General features: G+C 37.7%; 3 protein-coding genes across 5 annotated transcripts in view; 1 reads left to right on the top strand and 2 right to left on the bottom strand.

Moving 5' to 3' along the window:
* LOC306847758 (G protein-coupled receptor kinase 5-like) overlaps positions 1–4,978 on the bottom strand; it is a 48,410-nt gene extending 43,432 nt beyond the window's left edge. For 2 of the 3 annotated variants that reach the window (XM_079381904.1, XM_079381906.1), the window contains exon 1: positions 4,344–4,975. In XM_079381904.1, the coding sequence (XP_079238030.1) occupies positions 4,344–4,395 (52 nt within the window). In that variant the 5' untranslated portion in view covers positions 4,396–4,975. Of the gene's footprint in view, positions 1–4,343 lie in introns of all 3 variants that reach the window. The other variant, XM_079381905.1, reaches the window with a different exon arrangement.
* A 191-nt stretch (positions 4,979–5,169) lies between these two features.
* On the bottom strand, positions 5,170–7,994 carry LOC306847830 (U6 snRNA-associated Sm-like protein LSm1). Its single transcript, XM_079382012.1, has 4 exons — positions 7,641–7,994; positions 7,281–7,349; positions 6,714–6,829; positions 5,170–6,588 (listed from the first exon to the last, which is right to left on the bottom strand). Exons 1-4 carry the CDS (start codon positions 7,684–7,686, stop codon positions 6,418–6,420), a joined length of 402 nt encoding a protein of 133 aa, XP_079238138.1. The 5' UTR covers positions 7,687–7,994; the 3' UTR covers positions 5,170–6,417.
* A 441-nt stretch (positions 7,995–8,435) lies between these two features.
* Positions 8,436–18,102, top strand: bag4 (BCL2 associated athanogene 4). Its single transcript, XM_079382011.1, has 5 exons — positions 8,436–8,861; positions 11,297–11,416; positions 11,506–11,697; positions 12,320–12,574; positions 15,507–18,102. The coding sequence occupies exons 1-5, from the start codon at positions 8,724–8,726 to the stop codon at positions 15,993–15,995; spliced, it is 1,194 nt and encodes a 397-aa protein (XP_079238137.1). The 5' UTR covers positions 8,436–8,723; the 3' UTR covers positions 15,996–18,102.
* The last annotated feature ends 2,597 nt before the right edge of the window (positions 18,103–20,699 follow it).

The raw sequence follows: 20,699 nt of genomic DNA, 5'->3' as shown, positions 1-20,699 counted from the left end.
CCTAATGTCATCTTCATATTTCTCCTCTCGTGAATGAACCTCCCTCATAAATCTAAACAATTCACACAGCTCATGCTTGTGGAAATTTACTAGGCTTGTAGAACTGCATAATGCATGTGCATTGGGACTTACTGTAACATTGGATCACTTCCCCTGATGCAGCAGCTTACAGTAGGAAATGATGTCACTACTAGTGGTGGGAGGAAAGGGTAAGCATGCTTGAAACAACTCCACGCAAGTACAAATGCAGCAACGCTTGCTCAGTTTGTGTCAATGCATTTCAATGTGTGTCAGAGAGCAAGCGCTCAGGCGCTGCCACAGGGGGCGCTACAATATGGAAACCTCCCTCATTTACAACTTTACATCTTGCAATTTTGAGTGAATTTCTTGCAGTAACAGAGTTGCATTTGCAAGAACTTTATCATAATTGCGACTTCGTATTTCATAGCTGCAAGTTTACTTTTGTAAACTTTCTCAAAATCACACATTTTATTTTTTATTTGAGGTGGAAGCAGGCTTCAATATTATAGTGAATTTCTCACAATAACAGGAAACAAAGTAACAGATCTTTATATCTCATAATTACAATGTTGTGACTACTTCCGTTTAGCAAACGTTCTCACAATCTCCCATTTTGTATTTCTCACACTAGGGCTGCACGATTACATCGAATGCGATTTCCATGCGCATTTTGTCAGTAAAGCCGGTTCTGTAACCAGCAGTAAATCTGCTGCTTTCAAATGGATCCATAGTTCACTGACAAGTTACACAAAAAAAAAAATCGTAGAAAATCTTGTGCGATTATGAAATCGAAGAAATCGTTTGCGATAATGGCAGCTGTTTGCGTAGCTTCTTAGTGAACTACAGCTGTGTAGTAAATGCTGCTCTATCTGAAAGCATGTGAAAATACCACTAACGTTTTTACTCCAAACTCACTTTATAATGTCAGTCGAGTGTTTGAAATAAATCCTTCTGTGAGATGATGTGGCTTCGCAACATTCCATAGTATTCTAAGCATTGATAAAGGCATTGCATTATAAATATACTGTATTATAATAAATTATAATAAGAACCCAGATAAGCCATATAAGTAGTCGTGTGTTTATTAGTCACGTTGAATCAATAAAAGCAGTTAAATCTTCTGTTTATTCAGCTGGAGCGATTGGCATTCCATGGGTTTCTTCTGTGGGGCGTATTTGGAGTTTCAGATTTACTGCTGATCACAGAACCGTGCTTCACTGAAAGATACGCAAGACAATCGCAGCTTCTGTCTAATCGTGATTGCGATTTCATTATGATTTATTGTGAAATTAAGTAAAATTGTAAGAAACTAAGATTTATCTCATAATTGCAACTTTGTATGTCACATTTGTTTATTTATTTTTGTAAACTTCCATATTATTGTGAATTACTTTATTTCTCACAGTAACAGGAAATATAGCTGCATTTGTGAGAAACTTACATCTATCTCATAATTGTGACTATGTATCTCACAGTTGTGAGTTTGTTTCGTTTCAAACTTTCTCGCAATTACCCATTTTATATTTTACTCTGAGGTGGAATGGCCTTCCGTAATATAGTTCGCATTAGTGTATTTCTCACAGTAACAAGAAACAAAGTTGCATTTGCAAGAAACTCAGATCTTTAAATCTCAAAATTGTGACTTTTTATGTCAAAGTTGCTACTATTTCTTTTAGTAAACTTCGTTACAATTACCCATTTAATATTCTACTCTGAGGTGGAACGGCCTTCTGTATTATAGAATGAATTAGTGCGTTTCTCACATTAATAAGAAAAAGTTGCATTTGCAAGAAGCTCAGATCTTTCTCTCTCATACTTGTGACTTTGTATGCCACAGTTGCACAGTTACTTCTTTTGGTAAACTCTCAAAATTACCAAATTTATATTTCACTCTGAGGAGGAAACAGGCTTCCAAATTAGTGTGTTTTAGTGTATCATGTCTTCTAAGCTCAAGTTAGCTGATCCAGCTGTAGTTTTATGGCAGGCAACATGAATAACTGAAAATACTCAAAGAAATCAAAATTCAAATCTGTATGCATTAAGACTACACTCAAGAGCCTACTTTCTCAATGCCAACGTGATGTCTACGCTTGAATATGTTCAGTCTCCGAGCAGACTTTCATAACAGACGTAGATGGGTTTTGTTTAGTTTGGGGACTCTCTAATGATTTCGGAAGCGTGGCTTCAGCCATGTAAACAGACTGTGTGGCCTGTAAACTCTGCTTTTCCTGTTATCTGCTGTTAGTCGAACATTTGGACAAGAGTCTGCGTGCTTTGAGCCTCATTTTCTGCTCCAAACACAGCACGATAAACAAATGGGGGGACAGTCACACACACATGGATGAAGAACAAACAAAGCAGACCCTCACTGAACAAGTTCTGTCTCACACACATAGGCCTGCACACATCAATAAACACAAGACCACTTTAAAAAGACAGATTTCCTGATGTTCACTATGTACAAAGCTTGAAACGTAGATGCATGACAAGAAACATGTTTGTAGTAGTAGTACTAGTAAGTAGTATAGTTTTTAATGACATGTCAACAACTGTGGCTGTTTTAATAGCAAGAACTGAGTTGGGTAAAAATAAAACCAAACAAAAATTCTAAAACTTTTTCTGGTAAAACCTTACTAAAGTCCATAAGTGGGCTTATTAAATAAAAACAAATTGTCTACTTGTATTAAAAGCAGGATGGTCCAATCAAATGTTGAAACATGTTTGTAAAAAGGATTTTTTCAATATTTGTACAAAGTGTTGTGAAACGTCCCTTCAACAACTGTGCACACTTGTACCTGCTGTCCTTTGAGAGAAACTTTATTGGAAGTGTGGAAAATAAAAATAAACCAAGCTTCTTTGATGAATTTTCATTTAAAAAATTCTCTACATTATTCAGTTACATCAGCGACCAGGAAGGCAGCTAATGTTACTGGCCTAGCCTAGCGCTCACTGTTCAACAACGCAGTGAGGTAGACTGTAAATCTTACACTTGTCAAAAGCTGGTAATTTATGGTAAACTCCAGGCTAAGGGCAACAAAGAGCACAGGAACTGAATACATGAGCTTGTGCCTCCAGGCCACAGGAGAATCTGGGCAATTAATGGACACAACGGCGCAAAACGTTTGTGGAAGCTATGGCTAACCAAGTTCGCCGGCTCCATATTTTGCAATCATTGAACAATATCAAGACTGATCTCTGAAGGATCATGAGAAGCAAGCTGAATAACACATTGAGATGTAGATGGAGATCAAAATCATGACAAATTGCAAGACGCAAAATCTGAATGACTCAATCTGAATGCAGATCAAAAAAGACTCAAGAAGGGATTATTCGCTTTCTAAGCAAGTGTGAATTGTGAATTTAATATTATTACTTCTGAAATGTACAGACAGAAAATAGGCCACCATCTCTAAAATAGGTTTGTAGAAATCAAAACAACAGAACTGTTGTACAACTAACCTTAATATGAAGAATATATATATATATATATATATATATATATATATATTTAGAGTTTTTACAGCTAAATGTATTTTCACACTGATTATGTCACAGTGAGAAAAATGTCCAATTAAAAGCTTTGATTTATTGTATGCAATATCATCGCTGTCCTATAATAATGCTATTCAATGTCTGACAAAAGACAACACGAACTACAATCTATCTACGCTAGTATTGTGCTTCTGGTTTACATCTGGCTCAGTTTGAATCTAAATTAATCAAGCTTCAGATGACACTTCAGGATAGCTGAATACTGGTCGTCTTACGAGGCCTTATGCTTCAAAACACCAGCAAAGGAAGTAGCGGTTATTGTGGTATCGGTGGTAACGAAGACAAGCGTCGTTCACATCGCATTACAGACTGTTTGACCTGGTTCCTACCGCGTTTATGTTAACTAGCAGCGCGTGTTTGTGTGGAAGAACGTTAAAAAGGTGGCGGCTGTAACATATCTACCCTTTCCTCACACACAGCTCACGTTATGTATCCTATACCTCAATGAAAACGTAGCATGCAGCGAATATACCTTCTAGTCTTGTATTTTTAAAAATCACGACGCGTAAAACGGATGTAGGAGGCTGATGTTTTCCTTCGTTTGACCCTGTAACACGTACCAACTGTCAAACGATACAATGTAACATCATTATGTATCTGGCGTTCTGAGGTCGGTTACAGATGAAAGCGCCGCTGGAGGTGTTTGAAACAATGTTTCAGGATAATTCCACACAGCATCTGCTCGAGATTACATCATCACGATAGGTGCACGAGCAGCGGTAAAATCAAGCAAGATCAATCACATTTTCGCCGTAGTTTTCCGTACTCACCCTCTCTTGCCTTCAGGAGTACCGTGTTTGCAACAATATTCTCCAGCTCCATCAAAATATCCCTCCGTGATATTGCCGTGGAAGTAGATAGAGCTCGTTATTGCTCCTCCCAGCCGAATATGCTATTTTTCGTCCGTACAGAAGTGTTTAAATCAAAAACCTAGGCATTTTAAACTATCAACGCACGTATAGACAAGTAAAACAACGAATCGCTGGCGTACGCGTGCGGTTGTAGTTTGTGCCACAAAACGCGTAAGGAAGGCATTGCCTGTTTAAACGAGCCACTGGCGACAAGTCCTGTTAAAACGAACATGCCAAAGACAGCAGGCCGAGGTCTACATCCTTTGAGGCTGCACGGCAGAGAACGGATCAAGTATCGTACGGTCGATCGCAGATGAGTTGTTGAAGTGCCGCTGTCACTATCAGCGTGCTCCCTCTCTCGGTGCGTAATCGAAGCAGGGCTGGGTTTCTGCGTTCAGTTGTAATTTTTGGCTGGGTCCCAAGCGGCTTTCCCCGTGGCTCAGTTCAGATTAGAGCGACATTCAAATAGCGCAGCGATGTGAAGGGAAGCGAGCACGCGTGCGGTTATAACAGTATATGAGATTCATCTTTAGCGCTTGTCATGTCTATTCAACAAGCGTTTGGAAGGGGCGTGTTTAAATGCAGCTGTGACGCACGGGACTGAGAACAAGCATGCATGGCTGTCAAAGGACATTTGATAGCAGCACATTCATGCCGCTCCCGCTCATTCAGTCTGCGCTGGGCGCAATAATAGAAAATGGGATAGCCCGTGATTAAAAGTCAAGGCCAATAAATAGGAAAGGAGAAGAATTACACCCTTTTTTTATTCAAACGGTGGCCAATTTTACTCAACAGGACTTTGAGCGTACAGATCCATTCGCGCGCAGTCCAAAAGACATAAGCAGAAACTATAAACAGGATAAATAGCCTATATAAACTAAAATTAAGCAATATGCCTTTTAACACAGCTGTGATTCGGCGATAAATGCCAAGGTAATCACTGATGATATTCAGACAAACACAAATGCGATTTGTGGTATTGCTTTTATAGATCGATTCAATAAAAAACGTCAAGTTTCAGGTAAAAATTTTGTGTAGGCAAAGTTATTAGACTCACTGTAATAAATCTGCAATGTAGTGTAATGTATTCACTGTAGCAATGGCCCTCTTCTAAGTATGTGAAAACACTTCTGTGCCATTTTAGCTCGTGTCTAACAGAAGCTTTAATCTGTGATGTCCTTCTCTCTGAGAACTATTGCCTCAAAACAGAACAAAGGCAAAAATCACCCCCTAGCTACCGATTAATGCAAGGGCATGCTTCACATGAAAATCCTAATAGTTTAGCTCCAACCCTAATCAAACACACCTGAACAAGCTAATCAAGGTTTTCAGAATTATTAGGGCTACAGGAAGGTGAAGTTTTTTTCAGGGTTGGAGCTAAACTCTGCAGGACACCAGCACCCTTGTACTAAACCCATATGGAAGATTACAAAATAATAATTATAACACCTTTTTTTTAAACAATATTGTCCTATTCAAACATCTAGGCTTCTAAAAACTCTTTTGGACATTAATCATCATTTTACATCAAGATTAAATGTGGTTTCTCAGAGGCAAGTAGAGTGAAACAATTAATAAAAAGTATTTTCATTGGTATAAAATAGGTTTAATAGAACAAAAATATTTTCAGTGTCGTTTCATGTGTTTTACATAATATACCAACTTAATAATCATTGCATCATATCCATAACATAGTGAACACTGAAATAAACTTCTTTTCTTGTATACCATTATTGTTGTTTAAACTAAAAGCCAACAGGCCAAGTGCTTCAGTTTGGTGCTCCATGCTTCATTTCACTATGGCATCTGCCATAAAAGAAACAAAGACGGTGGGCGATTCTCAAAACATGACTTTACAGCAACTAGTGAAACAAAATCTAGAAGTCACAATCTTGTGAGACTCACTCTTCTATCATCGGACAGAATGTGGTCTCAAATCAAACAAAACCATCCAATAAAACAAATAAAATCATCCAAAAAGAACTAAATTGTTTCAGAAATCATCTAACGTGTCGGCTTTAGGGATCGATAAGCCTCGCTCTTTCACCGCCTGTAGCTTCGGTCTCTCTGATTCTTGCTTGGCTTGCTGTTCTGTCCGCTGTTCCTCCAGGATTTCCTCAATGGAAACTCTCTGGAGGACCTGATCATACTCTTTATCCAGATCCTGGAAGGAAAAAATAGCTTAAGTGAGTAGTGGCGAGATCTAGGATTGGTTATCTTCATGAAATGTTCCTTCATCATACACAAAGTCCTCAAATCCTTCCAAGGCCAGAATGAACATGTACTTACTACTTCTCCAAGCAAGACCACATTTTCTCCTCTGACAACAAATATCCCACGAGGTATGTCACCAAATTTCTTACCAACGTGGATACGTTCAACAGTTTGATGCAAAACTAAATTAGCTGTGGAAAAACAAAATTAATGTAACAAGTTCACTGCTGAAACACACTGAATATTGTCAATTTCCTTTGCACATTATTACTGTTCTAAAAGGGCTTAATTCCCCCAAAAACGACATTTCTTTTTCTCATTTACTCTCCTTCATGTAGGTTACAAATGTGTACAACTTTCTTTTTGTGAAACACAAAAGATATTTTGAAGAGCGTTGGTCATTGGACCCCATTGACTTTTACTGTACAGGCAAAATAAATATATATATATATATATATCACTGTTTTGCATGCAGGTTTGGACTGACATGAGAGTTAGTAAATTACACATCACATTATTATTACACATCGAATTATATTTTATTTATTGAGACCTTCATCCCAACACCAAACAGTGGAATATCTTGCATTAAAATTACGAGTATTTCCTTGCAAATGAACAACGTCAGGTTTCTATACATACCAAACTGATCTATGCTTCTAAGGATCCCAATCAATGTTCTTCCATCGCGAAGCAGAACAAGGTGTTTCTCTAACAAGGAGGAAATCAAAGCATCGTCAGTCACATGAATACTGTTGAACTTGAATATTTTCCCATTAATTAATTATATATGATCATAACATAACGAGGCGATTATTATTCATGCGAACTAGTTCATCTTGCGGAACAAAAGCCAACAGGCCAGGATTTCTATTTTTATCTTAAACGTGTAACGTTACCACCAACGTGACTTTTATAAATGCTGAAAGATGCTAGGCGGACATCTGTGTCTCAGCGGGTGAATTCACTCAAATACTTCAAATTCTATTGCATTTAACTTACTATCAATGTCCTCGATGAGGCTCGCAGTCCCTGGCATGTAATTCATTTCGCTGACATTTGGGAGATTTAGTTTTTTTTTTTTTAAACGTAGTGTATCAAGCCAAGGACCATTTCAAATGTGTATCCTTATTTCCACAGGATGTAACACTGTGAAAGTGTTTCCGGTTCATTTTAACCCTTTAAACTCTCGCGTGCTTGTTCCAACTGTCCTAAGATTAATTTTAAATTATTTTTAATCTATACTATACCGGCTGACGGCTAAATGGCGCCATTTCTCCGTGTTTTAGTTAGATTCACTGATAATCAGTGGTTACATTATACAATGCAAACGCGAACGAATCGTTCATTTGAGTCGGATCTTTTCAGTGAACCGGTTGAACTGGTTCACAAAACCGCCCTCATTGAATCCTAGAACTTTTTTCAGATAATAGATGTAAATGGATTCACTCTCTAGGAAAAGTCCGTAAAAATACAGCATAATGTACCGCGTTGATTGTTTTGTGACATTGAAGGAAATGTCCGTAAACTTCACACAAATTGTACTCATAATTTTATACCCGTTTTTATACTGATTTTTCTTACAACAAAAATTATATTAACGGTATAAATTGTTTGTTTTTTATGCACACAACCAACGGTTGCACGCGAATTTACAATCAAAACTCTATTATCAATTATTAAATTAATTACGTACATGACGATTACGTTTTAATGTAAAAGAATCACTTAAACGAATCTCTTGAAAAGAACCCGATTCGCATCAATGGACTTCCCACAAGAAACTTTACCGTTGTCACATGAGAGTGGCGTCACCGCAGTGCTCGTCTCCTATTGGTTGGTGAAGCTGTCAGTCAAGTGGCGTCGGCTGGCGAGTTGAGCTGAATGACAGCGCCGTGCCTCAGCAGTGTATATACCAGACAAAATGGGAAATATATTCAGTTGACGCACTGTAGGTACAGCATTTTGTGAAACGTGGCGGCAGACCATTAAAGGCCGGTTTTAAGAAGACCTCTTTCATTCCAAACCAAGCTGTGACTGGCAGAACTGAACTTAGGCCGGAAAGAGTTCGTGGTTTAGTCTCGAATGGCTTTCGACTCAGTTGGCAGCGACAGAGGCGGAGGTGAGGCTGCTTGGATCATGCACCAGCAGATGCAGTCTGATCCCAAGTCATCCTGGCCTTCCAGCTACAACTCAGACAACAATAACTGGACCAACGGCATGGTGAGGCTTTTGCAGTATGATGCTGATAGAGGCTGCGAGGAAACATTAGCACAAACGGCATTTATAACGCTTTCTCACGACAAAACAACGAGCTGTACGCCACTGACTTAACACAGTATGGCCCGCGGGGTTTGTTACTAAATCATCAGGCAAAACCACATGCTTTCTGTCTAGCGCGCTCGGGTTTGCCTGGACAGTATTGTTTACTAGCGCTATTAAGTATGACTGTTATTGAAACACTCATATAACGTAAAAACAACGCAACGCGTCATTGATGACTCGTACGGAGTTACACGCGCATTTTATTACAGCTTGAGTAGTCCCACCTCAAGTAACCTGGGTTTAAATGCCTTAAAAAGGACACAGGGTCGATAAACCTCGACTGTGTTCTCAGTTAGCCTTATTCCCTGAATAACTTCCACTTGAGCCCGAGCATGAACAGTTAGCACTCACTCATTAAGACAAAGGATAAAACGTGCCTTTTTATATCACTCAGTATTGGTCAACATCATCAGATCATAAAATAACGTGTCAAATATGTATTCAGAGCAATCTGAAGATAATGAATGAATTTACCTTGAAGCGTGGTTTTGAAATTTTCTGTCAGAAAAATTCACATCACACGTGTTAAATGTAGCCATTTGTTTTCTAGTGTTGCCATAGTTACTGCTAAGGCCTACTTATAATGAGGCAAATTATCTAAAAAAACATAATTTCTACAAAAATTGCACTCAGCACAATAAATATGGAATAATATCCTTGGAATTTTCTGATATTATTCATATTTTAATAAATCTCTGACAGCAAGAAGGAAAACAGTTGTGACACTTAGGATAAATAGGTAATATAATATTTAAATATGTAGGTAATTAACCATTTACTTAAATTTGATGTGAGTCTAATATATATATATATATATATATATTTATATCAGTATGCAGTATTGTGTTATGATTTGGGAACATGGTTTTAAGTGGAATGAGTGACCATGTTTAGGCTATATTATTTTATTGTAGTATATTTTAGTAAGATTATGACATTATTGCTCTTACTATCCCTAAAAGCCCTCACATCATAACTACATATAACACAACGTATACAGGTGTTGACAGGCAAAACACACATTTTAGGGGAAATAAATAAATAGGACCAAAACATAACTAAAACCTCTGAACATATTTATCAGATTAAAAAGAAAAAAAATCCATTATCTATCTATCTACAGTGAGGAAAATTTTTTTTTGATCCCCTGCTGATTTTGTACGTTTGACCAAAGACCATAGAGCTGTCCAAGGATGTCAGGGACAAGATTGTAGACCTGCACAAGGCTGGAACGGCCTACAAGACCATCGCCAAGCAGCTTGGTGAAAAGGTGACAACAGTTGGTGCGATTATTCACAAATGGAAGAAACACAAAATAGCTGTCAATCTCCCTCGGTCTGGGGCTCCATGCAAGATCTCACCTCGTGGAGTTTCAATGATCATGAGAACGACGAGGAATCAGCCCAGAACTACACGGGAGGATCTTGTCAATAATTTCAAGGCAGCTGGAACCATAGTCACCAAGAAAACAATTGGTAACACACTACGCCGTGAAGGACTGAAATCCTGCAGCACCCGCAAGGTCCCCCTGCTCAAGAAAGCGCATGTACAGGCCCGTCTGAAGTTTGCCAATGATTCAGAGGAGAACTGGGTGAAAGTGTTGAGGTCAGATGAGACCAAAATCGAGCCCTTTAACATCAACTCAACTCGCCGTGTTTGGAGGAGGAGGAATGCTGCCTATGACCCCAAGAACACCATCCCAACCGTCAAACATGGAGGAGGAAACATTATGCTTTGGGGGTGTTTTTCTGCCAAGGGTACAGGACAACTGGATTGAAAATGGGTCGTGGATGGGTATTCCAGCATGACAATGACCCAAAACACACGGCCAAGGCAACAAAGGAGTGGCCCAAGAAGAAGCACATTAAGGTCCTTGAGTGGCCTAACCAGTCTCCAGACCTTAATCCAATAGAAAATCTGTGGAGGGAGCTGAAGGTTCGATTTGCCAAACGTCGAAAGCCTCGAAACCCTAATGACTTGGAGAGGATCTGCAAAGAGGAGTGGGACAAAATCCCTCCTGAGATTTGTGCAAACCTGGTGGCCAACTACAAGAAACGTTTGACCTCTGTGATTACCAGCAAGGGTTTTGCCACCAAGTACTAAGTGTTTTGCGAAGGGGTCAAATACTTATTTCACTCATTAAAATGCAAATCAATTTATAACTTGTTTGAAATGCGTTTTTCTGGATTTTTTGTTGTTGGTATTCTGTCTCTCACTGTTCAAATTAACCTACCATTAAAATTATAGACTTATTTCTATCTATATAGATAGATAGTTCTGTATCTATATTTATAGACTGTAACCGTCTCTGCATGGACCCATTTTTATTTCAGGAATCTCAGTATCCCGGCTACTCAAATTATTGGTATCCCCAGTCGCACACGGCAGGACCTTACGGCAGCACGTACCCCTCTGGAACAGAGGTCAACGGCCAGGCGTCATACAATCCCCAGGTACTTACATATTCAGGCTTATGTAATGCCCTATGTCAGTCAAATACACAGCAGACTTAGCCCTCTTCACTCTGCTGTGCCCTTTTCAGGCAATGCCAGCCTATCCCAATGGGGTGTACAATCCAGGACAGTACTCCACGAATATGCTACATCCCTCCAACCCCTTCTACTGCAGTGGCCAAGTTCCTTCAAGACAACCTCAGTATCACAGCCAGACCTGCCCTGAGCAAAATGCGGGGGGTTCAGCTCCTCCCCCCTACCCTGTACCTCACTGCCAAGGGGTAAATTCAGTTACTTATAAACATAATACAAGAATGTTACATTTTTGGTTTAATGGCAAATAAGAGTGTCCATAGTAAAGTAAAGGAAAAATCAATTAAAAATCTACTTTAAAACACATGTGCCAAGTACTTAGTAATGTATTCTTTGTATTCATGTTGGTTTCATGTGCATCTAAAAACTATTATGTGGTGTAACAATCAAGTAAAAAGTAGTAAAAAAAATTCTTAAACTTTGATTACATGTGTAACAGCTTTGCTATTGTTACCTAAAATATATATATATTTTAAATTAAACAAATGAAAGATAAATAGGAATATTAAAGTTATAAAAATGAAAGCACAACAAAATTAGTAAAATGAAAACTGAAAATATAAAAGCTAATCCAATGTGTGTATGTATATATGTATAGTGTGTGTGTGTGTGTGTGTGTATATATATGTATTTACATTTAAATATAGTTTTTTAGTTAAGTTATATTTTTAACAAAAGTTTTTGGGAGTTGGACCACATGATATTTTGACATCACGACATCTGAACTAACATTGTCATATTATCTGATACTTTAAGAGACTTATTAACTTCCACAGGATTTTTTATCACTTCCTCCTTTTCTCCTGCTAGGCCCCTGGCTACCCAGCAGGATCGTACCCACACTATGGAGAAGGATGCCCTCCGAATGCTCCCTACCCCAACCAGCAACCCATGCTCTCGAGACCCCAGCACGAGGCCTGGTCCCACTCTGGAGGGTACGGGCACACACCGCCCCAACAGCAATGGCCATCCAATACCCAGACACCTCATGGCCACTATAACCATGTACGACCACCTCACCCTCCACCGTGGCAAGGACCCGCACCACCTCCATATGAGCACAAGGTATTTGTGATATTTTACAAGCTTGCAATAATGTTCATTGTGTAAGTGGTATAAAAGTTAAGTTTTAATGCTTTTTTTAAAGTTGATTGGGATTGGGAAAATACAAAAAAGTAAAATAAAACGGAGCATCATCTTCTGACCTTTGGAGAAAATCTTCCCTTTTTTGTTTCTAAGCAACTATATACTGTTACTATATAGCGCATAATAAAGCAAATTGGACAATGTAATTTCATAACGTAATCTGATAAACTGTTAATTAATAGTAAGCGAATAATCAAATATTACATGGTGCTTATTTGCAACTGTAATATTTGGATATTTGAAACTTAATTTAGCATGTAATTACATTATAGATTATTGTGAATGTAATGTATAAACTAAGCTATCAGGCTAATCAGGTTTCTGTATGCTTTGCTAGTTCATAAGCAAACTAAAACAGAAACTAATGGTTGTTATATGAGGTTAAACAACATTGATTTTCATAACGTGATTTGGTAGGAACTGGAATCAGACGCTAAAGAGAGTAACCATTAGAAGTAATTTAAGCCAATGTGATAAATTGGGGTCCTAATGGAGACCTGGTTTTGAGGTCTTAATTTGTCACCATACTGGACCATGTAAATAATGACTGATAATTTATAATGAGTGATCATTTTTGATGAACTATTGCTTTAAAGATTATGGTAGGTCATAGAAATGATCATTACAGGTTTCAATTTTAGATTGAAATGTTTTATAATCAAGCTAAAGTGAGTTTTTATGTTGTTGAGTTGCCGTCTTGATCTATCTGTCCTAGTGTACATGACAGTGTATTTGAATACTGAAGGATTAATACACGTTGCGTGTCACCCATGTATTTCAGAGCAAGTGTACAACACCGAGGCCACGGTGAAGCCAAAATAAATCTGGATTTGTTACTTCAATTTTAGAGTAAAACATTTACATGACATTTTATGAAGACAAATTATTGCATCAGTGTGCCAGATACTGAACTTCTAAAGTGCAAGTAAACGTTCTGACTGGCACTTTGGCAAACGCACAGTGGGAAGGCTTATTTAACAGTTAAGAGTCTGCTGGGTTCACCTCATGTAACCCTCCCAAAGCTGATTACATAAGACAGCTGAACTCTCCCACTATCAGAACATGTTACTGTACATCACAATGCTCGGATTTCCTGTTTTCAACTCTCAAACATGGGCAGTTGCATATTCATCATTTTAAAAGTGTTTGTCCGGTTCTTGCAAGGAATCAAAGTTCATCAGAATCTCATACTTCAGTAGCCTTTTTTTTTTTTTTAAAGTAGCCTTTTAAAGTATACTTCATTTGATAGCATGCGCAAACACAGGCACTCGACACATGCGCTCTAGAAAGTTTCATCTTTGTTCAGTGTCTGTATTAGTGATTAAAAGTAGTCATGAGTGATTAAAAATGTCTTTCTGCTCATTTAATGAGGCTTTGTTACATCACACTTGAACTTTGGTTTCAAAAATCAGAGGATTTGCCGCCAGATGCAGTTGATTTGGTGAACCCATGAACGAGTGTATTCGGGTCAGTTTGATACATTTTTAAGAAATGAATTTTAATATTTATGCATGTATAATGCAAAAAGGAAAAGCTGCTTATTTTTTTTCCGATTGACCAAGCTCTGCTTAATAACACATTAAAAAAAAACTACAAATGAATAAATCACCAATTTTACAGAACCTTCATATTTAGGCCACATCCACACGAACACAAAGCTTGATGTAGTATGCATGCCAGTCCAGTAGGGGTGCGCGATATATATTGTCTGCGATAATATCGTAATTCTTGTTTTAACGATGTGCAATTTGACATTATCGAGTATTTTGCAAAAACCAAACATAACACCTATGGAATGCACGCTTACATTACGTGAAGTAAGCATGATTACAAATGGGATATTGATTTTATACAACAGTTCAATAAACAATAAGTTAATATTAAGAGACTTACGTTTTGGACCCCATATGGTCTGTTTTTGCTCCATTTCGCCAACAAAAAATAATTCCAAACAGCTACAGCACTGTTTTGCATCTCTGAGCAACATAATGTTTCGTTCCTGAATGAATCAACCGTTGAAATGATTCGGTTCAGTCGCAATGACTCACTTGTTAACAGTGACTTGCTGCCACCTACTGGCGGTTTTAATTTCACATTCAAACTATCTGTTAATTTTAAAATAATTTCAAATATCCGTATTCAATGTTTTATGTTTAAAATATCAAAACATTATGCATTTGTAACTGCAGGTTAAAGCACTCCATGTCCCTCTGAGCTGCATTAAACTGTGTGTAAATACTGTGAAAATGCCACTTCAGATGCAACTTCTGCAAAGATTAATTTTGTTGATACTGGTTTCATTTGTTTAGTAAGAGCCTAAATGTCTTATTATTCTAATTGACTGATTAAATGTAACAATTTGATTCAAAAGATGCACACTTTTAGGACCACTCTGGGACCCGGTTTAAAAGAATAGCAGTTTCACGCTCCCAAAACGCTGGATACAAAATTTTTACATATACAGCTAAACGTGTCTCCATGTGGATGGGGCCCCAATTGTATTTAATTATTTGCATTACACTTTCATGAAAATATTTGCAATTGGATTGTAAAAGATTTGTAAAAAAAAAAAAAGGTTCTTTAAAGCAGTAAATAATTTTACGAATCGGTTGATTCAGAGCTTTGAAAAGCTTTGTTTCTCTCATCAATAGCATATAGAGTATGCACAGCTAGAAAAATCAGGTTGCACGCATAGGCCTATAGTTTGCGCGTAATGAAAATTGTCACACGCACTATCCATATACTTTAGCTTACGTGTAAAAACCAAGTATACCTTGGATTTAACACATGCAAAACTGGAATTGGTATATTGTGAGCTTTTTTATTATCTAAATGAATATCTCTCTCTTAGGATCCACCATATCACAGTCAGCCACATATGCACCCTCGAAACCAGCCTCCAGGCTCCAAACCACGAGCCAGCACGCCAAACCCACCTCCACCTCCGCCCAAAGCCGCCCAGTTCAGCGCTCCGCCTCAAATCTACAACAAGGCTCTCTCCGGATATGGCGGACCCGAGCCCAAACCAACCCAGAATGAACAACCTCCAACATCTTCCCGCCAAGGGTCGTCCACTCCAGTCCCATTAAGCGATAATCCCAGCCTGGCTCGAGTTCAGCAGGTTCTGGCCAGAGTTCAGCTCCTCCAAGAGGATGTGGATGAGTTTGTAGGGAAAAAGATGGACAAGAGCTACCGGTGCCTGGAGGAACTTTTGACAAAAGAGCTGCTGGAATTGGACTCGGTGGAGACCAACGGGCAGGACGTCGTTCGACAGGCTCGCAAAGAGGCCGTCCAGAAGATCCAGGGCATCTTGGACCGCCTTGAAAAAAAGGCTTTCTAATAACAGAGTGGATTGATTATGATGGTTCTGGTTCTTCTTTTTTTTCTTTTTAATGATATCTTCTCATGATAACAGATTTTTTTTGCCAATTAGTTTGCCAGCATTAACTTTATGGTGTTTTGGGGTCGTGTACCCTACAGATGGCAATGTATTAGTTGAAATACAGGCGCAAAATGTCCTAATCATTGCAGTGCCATACTCAAACCAGCCTCCTGCCATCCAGCAAAAAGCAGCGGCAGTCTGACATCTGCTCAGAATTAAACATGTGTCATTCCATATCACCATCTTAAGACTTTCGTTTTTTTTCTTGAGTCTAGGCAGACTGAAAGGATAAAACAGAGCTAATTCAACCACATTTTAATACTTCCGTGGGTTTTTGGTAGCACATCTTTTAAAGATCGGAGCTTTTTGCACTTGGAATGTTGTTTAGCACTGTTATTACACCAATACATCCTTGATTTTTTTGTAAAATATCTTGATTTGTAAATAAAAGAAGGTCAGTTTTTTGTAACTCACTCCATTTAATTTCACCCATTTTCTGTTGTATTGTGTATTAGTTTTATCACCAGTTTCATTCAGTCACCTTCCTCATGGAAATTAGCCAAATTAGCCAAATTTCAGCATCAAAAAGATCCATTCTCCAATGCATGCAATGCACGAAAACACTGCTCACACAAGTAACTTTCAAACCAAGCGGCTTTCTGTTGATTAATGTGACAAATTGCCATTACAGAAAATTCCCAATCTTGGAGATTCCTATTGAAATTATTGGATTTGAGTACAGTAAATGTGACTGGACCTTAACTGATTACACACGCCAGTTTTTGATTCAGATCATGGTTCTGTCTTGTCCAAACAGAGTGTTACAAACCCACATTTGGAAGGATCTCAGACCAACTCTCATGCTGCAATTGGATCCATTCATGTCTCGTTCCTTTTTTTCCAGGCCTCATCTGGATTTTAAAGACCCCTTAAATTAAGAAATGTCGTTTTGTGGATTTTAGACTATATTTGTTAGCTTTTGAGACCATCTTTATGCTAGTACACTATTAAAAGTTGGCGAACCTTCAGTACCACTTGCCTCTAACAAGCAATAGTGAGCAGCAAATCATGGTTTTCCAAGGCTGCGATGTATACTAGGCTATTTTATAAAAAGACAAACTCTTTGATATGTTTTGCCCCAACTTCGTTATAAAAAAATTGCATTCATCAAACCATTGGACATGGTCTTTAATGATCAATGAAGCCTACACCTTCATCCGCTGTGGTCACTTCCTTTGATTGTGCACCTGCATCACATTTTATTCGTTAGTGCAGGCTTTAGTGTTAACATGATTGTTTACATCCTGCAGTTCGGAGGACTTTTGGCTATTGTTTGCTTCCTTTCCTTTGTTTGTGTGACTACTGATCTGTAGCTGATTCAATGCATCTGCGTCAGTGTTCAGGTGGCGGTAGCCATCTGCAGGCCTGTATACAGTCAAACAGGAGGCCTTTTTTAAAAAAAGACATTAAGAAATAATGTACAGTTTATATCTGTAGGACTGGAATTGGAATGTGGATTATGGACAGAACATCAGCACTTCTCCATGGAATAAATTTCCCTTTAACTTCACTACATTTAATACTTTGCACCAAAGTCACTGACATCATGGACCGTTCAACAGGTCTTCCTCCTACCACACGGATTTTATGTCTGTTTTGTAACCAGGAAAACAGTGCCATAATATCAACAGGTGCTTTTTCATACCACAACAGTGAAGTATCTCAAATACAAAAAAAACTGCAAATCAACTGAGCTCTGCATGAAGTCTCGGATTCCATGTTTATCTTTACTGTATGTATGTTCTCTCTTTCTGTACATTTTCTCTTATGTATACCTGAAATTGTTTATTAGATTAATCTTTACAGAAAAAAGAAAAGTATATTTGTATAACGAATATATTGAAAACACAAATCCCAAGTAAGGACCAAAAACCTGCCTGCTGAAGTCCCCATGTAATGCATGTTTTTGAACACAAGCGGGACTGTTTCTCTATCATACTGTAGGACTGAATAAAGGTCAACTAACTGTAGGGTCTGTCATATTAAAAATCAAGACATTCAATTCAAAAGATTGTGTCATTGGCTCACGACATAATATTTCTGTAGACAATATATGAATTTATTTACATTTATTAATAGCTTCACTGGAATAACCCATTTGAAAACCATAAGATACTCAGTCCTTTCCCATAAAGAACAGAAAAAATATGTACTTTATGGCCAAAATATAGAATTTATCAATTAAGTTTTCATTTATTGTTGAATCCTAATATGCTCAAAACAAACAATTTATGAAAGAAATGGCAAGTTATAAAAGATTTATGCTTTGGTTTTGTGAAAATTAAATTTACCTCTAAGGTCACATTTGTGAGGTGAATTTTCGCGGGTAAAAGATTCAAAATTCAAACATGTTTGTAGCAGTGACCAGCAGAAAGCTGCTTGGCTTTAAAATGATTTTTTTTCTGTGTGAGTATATATACTGTATATATATTTTACAGTGGCCAATACCTACCTGACAACCTAGAAACAATCATAATTCATGTCAATTTATGTTAAATTTACAGTTATATCTTTCCTGTTTCGCCTTAAAAGTGTTATGTTGTATTATGAACAAAAGGATAAGCCGGTGATAAATGAGCCGTAGATTAAAGCGAACTGTCTGTAAATCATCGAGCAGTTCACAGTATATTACATTGCATGTGTAGCTGATCTGCTGTGAACGCGCAGAGACCCCCTATTCCTAAAATAACCCCTGCACTGGCATCCAAAACACGGCTTTTATTCACGCACACTATGAACTGACAGTCTGGATAACTTTAACAGACGGACCTGAGATGTGTCGTGCACTTTAATCAATCGAAACAACCTCGTGAGACTTATCTTACCAAAAGCAGAGGACACCAAATGTGTAAAAATGACACATTTTTTGTACAAAACGTATTTTTAATGCTTATCAGTAAAGTCAGGTAGTTATTTGCACGAGTTGCTGCTGTTAAGGTAATGCATATTGTTGAACACAAGAGGGAACTGTTTCTCTACTAGTAACAAAGACTATAGAAATATTATATATATTGAAAGGGACTTTGTTAATAACTAACAAGTCTTTTCCACCCAAAGAATATTTTAGATTATCAATCACTTCAAAATGATGATAAGTAAACAATGCAGAACAGAGCATCCAGACTACTAATACGCATCTGAAATGCCTGCTAAACAAGTGTTCTGCTGACATTTTATAACCTGTTTGTTCAATAATAATGCTGTGTGATGCGTTTTCTCTTTGTTTAGGGATATAGCTGAAAACTGTTCAGAGATCTATGATGGCATGGGTATCACACACATGGGCATAGAGGCACACGATTCACCCACATATGACATGAGTGTCAACTTTAACAAAGCTGCTGAATTTATACCTACAGCGCTGAAAGAGAGGTAGGCTAAGCATGTGTCCAAAAACTAACCCAGTCTTCCTTCCTGCAGCTCTATCTTCTAATTGAAGGCAAAATCCTGGTTCACTGTCATGTTGGAGTGAGTCGATCAGCAACTATAGTTTTGGCATATCTGATACTGAAACAAAACATGACGCTGGTGGAGGCAATCCAGAAAGTAAAAGAGGGACGAGGCGTCTTTCCCAGCCGACAACTCATTGACCTTCATGTTAAATTATACGGCTACAGAAACTAGACACACAACAGCCATGAGAGACAATGAAAATTGATCAGACAGGAGAAATATGGATCAATGTGGGTTTTAATATTTTTGGAGCAGAAACTGTGAGCATGAAAATGTATTTGATCCATCTGACTGATTTGTGTGGTTTTATTCAATTCAAATAAATTTTAAATGAACACATTAAAATGAACATACCTGATGAAGTATTATCTCTCTTGCTTTTATTAATTGAGTAAACATTAACATACATGGCCTTTCATTTAAATGCAAATATTCACCAATATACAATTATATGCATATAAAAATAAAACAGAAACTAGGCGAGGAGAATAAATAAATAAATACAAATGTTTAAAACCTTCATTATATTGCTTTTATAGCTATTTTAAATTTCCCTATAACTTTTTTTTATATATAATTTCTAATACTGTCTATGTATAGCCTTAACCCCCCCCCCCCCCCCCCCCCCCCGCCAAAAAAAAACCCATACAAATTTTGGCTTTCATAATAAATTTGCATTTATGAATGTGAAATATAGTCAAAATAAGTATATTAATTAAAAGCAACTTTCATCCTCTTTAGAATGTTCAGTGAAGCCAAAAGGTGAGAGAGGTCTTTAACACTGAATATTTTCATTGATTCATAATCTGTCCTGCTGTTGAAGTAATTACGGAGTTTACGTCACTGCCTGACAACGGCGTTGCGTTAGTTCCGTAGTTACCATAACAACCGAACTATATACGGAAATAATTACAACAAGCAGTGGACGATACAAATCAGCGGATAAGGTATTATTGTCTTTAACAATTTGTAAGTCTGCAAATTCTGATTTTAAATGCTCGTGAAAATGTATTAGGAATACTTATACACATTTAAAATATCAAATGACCTGTTGAACCCTCAAAAACCCTACAAACTTGAGACTCGGTCAGTAAAATAACTAACTTTTCAATGTGTAAATACACAGTGGAATCACATCTGAAGCACTCT

Source organism: Barbus barbus (genome assembly GCF_936440315.1).
Source record: "Barbus barbus genome assembly, chromosome: 28".
Classification (NCBI taxonomy): domain Eukaryota; kingdom Metazoa; phylum Chordata; class Actinopteri; order Cypriniformes; family Cyprinidae; genus Barbus; species Barbus barbus.
The sequence above is the reverse complement of the archived record's forward strand: the minus strand, read 5'-3'. Positions and strand labels throughout refer to the sequence as shown.

What these genes read in the sequence shown, in the direction of transcription:
- bag4 (XM_079382011.1), top strand. Translation starts at nt 8,724, where the DNA reads ATGGCTTTCGACTCAGTTGGCAGCGACAGAGGCGGAGGTGAGGCTGCT. An exon ending in ATAACTGGACCAACGGCATG is followed by an intron (nt 8,862 to 11,296) that starts GTGAGGCTTTTG and finishes TTTTTATTTCAG; the next exon opens with GAATCTCAGTATCCCGGCTA. An exon ending in CACCTCCATATGAGCACAAG is followed by an intron (nt 12,575 to 15,506) that starts GTATTTGTGATA and finishes TCTCTCTCTTAG; the next exon opens with GATCCACCATATCACAGTCA.
- LOC306847830 (XM_079382012.1), bottom strand. Translation starts at nt 7,686, where the DNA reads ATGAATTACATGCCAGGGACTGCGAGCCTCATCGAGGACATTGATA. An exon ending in TAGAAGCATAGATCAGTTTG is followed by an intron (nt 6,830 to 7,280) that starts GTATGTATAGAA and finishes GTTTTTCCACAG; the next exon opens with CTAATTTAGTTTTGCATCAA. An exon ending in TGGTCTTGCTTGGAGAAGTA is followed by an intron (nt 6,589 to 6,713) that starts GTAAGTACATGT and finishes TTTTCCTTCCAG; the next exon opens with GATCTGGATAAAGAGTATGA.